The sequence below is a fragment of the Penicillium maclennaniae genome (assembly GCF_028827695.1).
Source record: "Penicillium maclennaniae strain IBT 15551 chromosome Unknown utg000007l:1.0-4884863.0:1.0-4888362.0, whole genome shotgun sequence".
Classification (NCBI taxonomy): domain Eukaryota; kingdom Fungi; phylum Ascomycota; class Eurotiomycetes; order Eurotiales; family Aspergillaceae; genus Penicillium; species Penicillium maclennaniae.
The window spans coordinates 4809054-4811853 of record NW_026623219.1 but is presented as its reverse complement, the minus strand read 5'-3'; the positions used below and the strand labels follow the sequence as shown (position 1 = coordinate 4811853).

General features: G+C 38.9%; 1 protein-coding gene across 1 annotated transcript; it reads right to left on the bottom strand.

Annotated features, from left to right (window-relative positions):
- Positions 1-325: 325 nt before the first annotated feature.
- N7477_008986 (uncharacterized protein) lies at positions 326-2144 on the bottom strand (the record flags this gene model as incomplete). The annotated part of the gene is made up of 5 exons (XM_056970648.1): positions 326-489; positions 1063-1183; positions 1290-1358; positions 1674-2031; positions 2137-2144. 5 exons carry the CDS (start codon positions 2142-2144, stop codon positions 326-328), a joined length of 720 nt encoding a protein of 239 aa, XP_056820680.1.
- Between the last annotated feature and the right edge of the window lie 656 nt (positions 2145-2800).

The following is a 2800-nucleotide window of genomic DNA, read 5'->3' as shown; positions in this document are numbered from 1 at the left end:
TGAAGATTAAGTGAAGATTAAGTGAGATTAATTAAATACTAAACTATTTACTAATTTCGAACCCTTTATGTATCCTTGGCGCCTTCCTTACCCTTCCAGAATGCCGTACTTGGCTTATTAAGGGTAAACCACTATTATTATTATCACTTTGCTCACTTTTATAATCAGACAAAACACTCTTTCGTCTCTTCCCTACCCTTATAGATAGCCTCACTTTATCGTTACCTCCCTTAGTATCGCTGATTGGATTAATCCCTTCTAACGAAGGTGAAATCTTCTTATTTTTACCTTCTTCAGGGATCTCTAGAGCCCGAGCTAGTTTAAGCTATTTATCTTCTATCTCAAATTGAGTAAGGCAAGAGAATATCATTAGATCCTGGATAGTTGTTAAGTTTAGACGACCTCGGCGATAATAACAAATATCGCGGGCTAAATTAAATAGCCTCTCTACCCCCGCACCAGTAGCGGGAATAGAGAAGATATCGCGGGCTACCCGTGCGAGGGTAGGATATTCAAATTAATAGTCTCTCCAGAAGGCCTGAGGGGTAGTGCGTATAATACCTAAAGAGAAAGAGAAGTAAGCAAAGAGGGTAAAGAGGCTTAATAAGCGAGCAAGCCTTTAAATAGGAGTCGATCAGACTTATAGAAGGAGTCGATCAGACTCATAAAAGGAGTCGATCAGACTCGTGGGAGTAGTCGCTTAGACTTAATAATATAAGGGATTAACCTTATAAGAGGAGTCGACCTAACTAAAAAGAGGAGTCGACCTAACTAAAAAGAGGAGTTAGTCTAACTTAAAAGTGGAGTCGAGCTAACTTAAAAGAGGAGTGGAGGAGACTTAAATAAAGAGGCTTACCGGCTTAAAGATACCGTGCGAGTTTATCCCGGTCTAGGTTAGATTCACCTTTATCTTCGAGTAACCGATCAAGTTCCGACCCTTATATATAAGCTTTAGATAGAAGGGTGTTATTCTCTTCGAATTAATAAGCTTTAATCCGATCTTAAAGGGTGCTGTGATAGTGTTCGGCCTATATCTGAGTAGAGCCCTCTGGCCCACCAGACTATTCCTTGCGTTTGAAGTACTGTAACTTATCCTTTGGTGCGAGGATAGTGCTATACGCATATATATTACTAGCCTTAGGCTAATCGGTCTTTGCGTAGTACTTACGGAGCTTCTATAGGCCTGCTTTAAGAGCGATAAGTATCTGTTGCTTCTATTTAATCTAATATTCGTTAGTATAAGGGTAAATAAAAAGTAAGAGAGAAGTGAGAGAAAAGTGAGAGCGTACCTTCTTCTTTTTAAGCTGACTAATTAACGCCTCGAGGTATTTAAATAGCTTATTATAAAGCTTAAACACCTAATGGATAGTCACGTCTTTTGTCTTTGAGAATGTGCTTATATATAGGAAGAATGGTCTTATGAGGCAAAGAAGATAGTTAACCTGTCGCTATTCCTCGGAATTAAGCTTTAGGTTGTCTAGGCACTTAATATAGCAGTACCTATTAAAGTATGGCTATAGTCGTTTAGCTCTTTATAATATCAGATAGGTAGAATTCCACCGTGTTCGGACGTCCTGAATTAGGACTAATTAACTAAGTTCTATCGATTGAAGCCTAAGGAATTCCGTATGCCTTTATAGGCTTCCGTTAATATATATTATAAGCCGGCGTACCCTATCGAGGGTGTTTGCAATATCCCCTTTCTGTCCTCGCTGGGTAGAAGCCTTCTGTAGCTTATCGGTCCACACTATATTCACTGTGTCGTTCTTTAGCTTTACTTTGATCCGATATAGGAGCTTATTAAGGCTAAGCTGAATCACATACGCCATACACGGAATATGAACAATAGAGATATCTGGATAGGTCCGTTGGACCTTATTAAATATTATCTTATTATTTAACGTATTATCAGTGGTGATAGCCAGAATCTGATCTTTAATCCTATATCTGTTAATAACAATATATAGGGCTAAAGCAAGGTTCTCCCCAGTATATATACCCTCGAGGGGTTCGAAACCGAGTAGGATCTGCCTATATTCCCACTATTTATTAAGGAAATACCTAGTGATAGCTATAAACGCCTAATAAAAGGGCGATGTCTAGCAGTTAAGTATAAGTGATAGCTTTGCGTCTGACAGAAGCATATTTAGTATACCTTACTATTAGATTTAGACGGTACTTTAAAGCTAACGAGCAAGGGTTTTACCCGTTTGGATAATAGGGAGGGAAGGGGCTTATTAGGTTAAGCGTAAAAGGTCTCGAAAGTGCTAGTTTTCGATAATCTGGAATAGTAGACGAAGGCTAGTGATTATGACCAAAAGCTGCTTCTTCTAATCGTTTTTATCCTATACGTCGGGCGGGGGAGCGCATAGAGCCTAGTGATTCAAACAAAGGAGTATTAGTCTTACTTCTCTTTCACTTTTCTTTCACTTCTCTTTCACTTTTCTTTCACTTCTCTTTTACTTTTCTTTCACTTCTCTTTCACTTCTCTTTCACTTCTCTTTCACTTCTCTTTTACTTCTCTTTCACTTCTCTTTCACTTCTCTTTCACTTCTCTTTTACCTTTGTCTTACCTGGGTACGGATAGCCGCCTAGATATTTCTCTGTTTTAGCTTACCCTTTGGTAGGTATCTTTCTCTATGCCTTGTCATAATATTCGTCCTATTTTTAGGACTATACGCGTAGATCTGGCCACAGTCCTTATAGGTAATGTATAGTCTACTAGTAGAGATCTCTGCGCCCTATTCAAAGTGTGTCTAAACCTCGGATATTAAGCCCCTTTTATCCTACCGGGGATGTT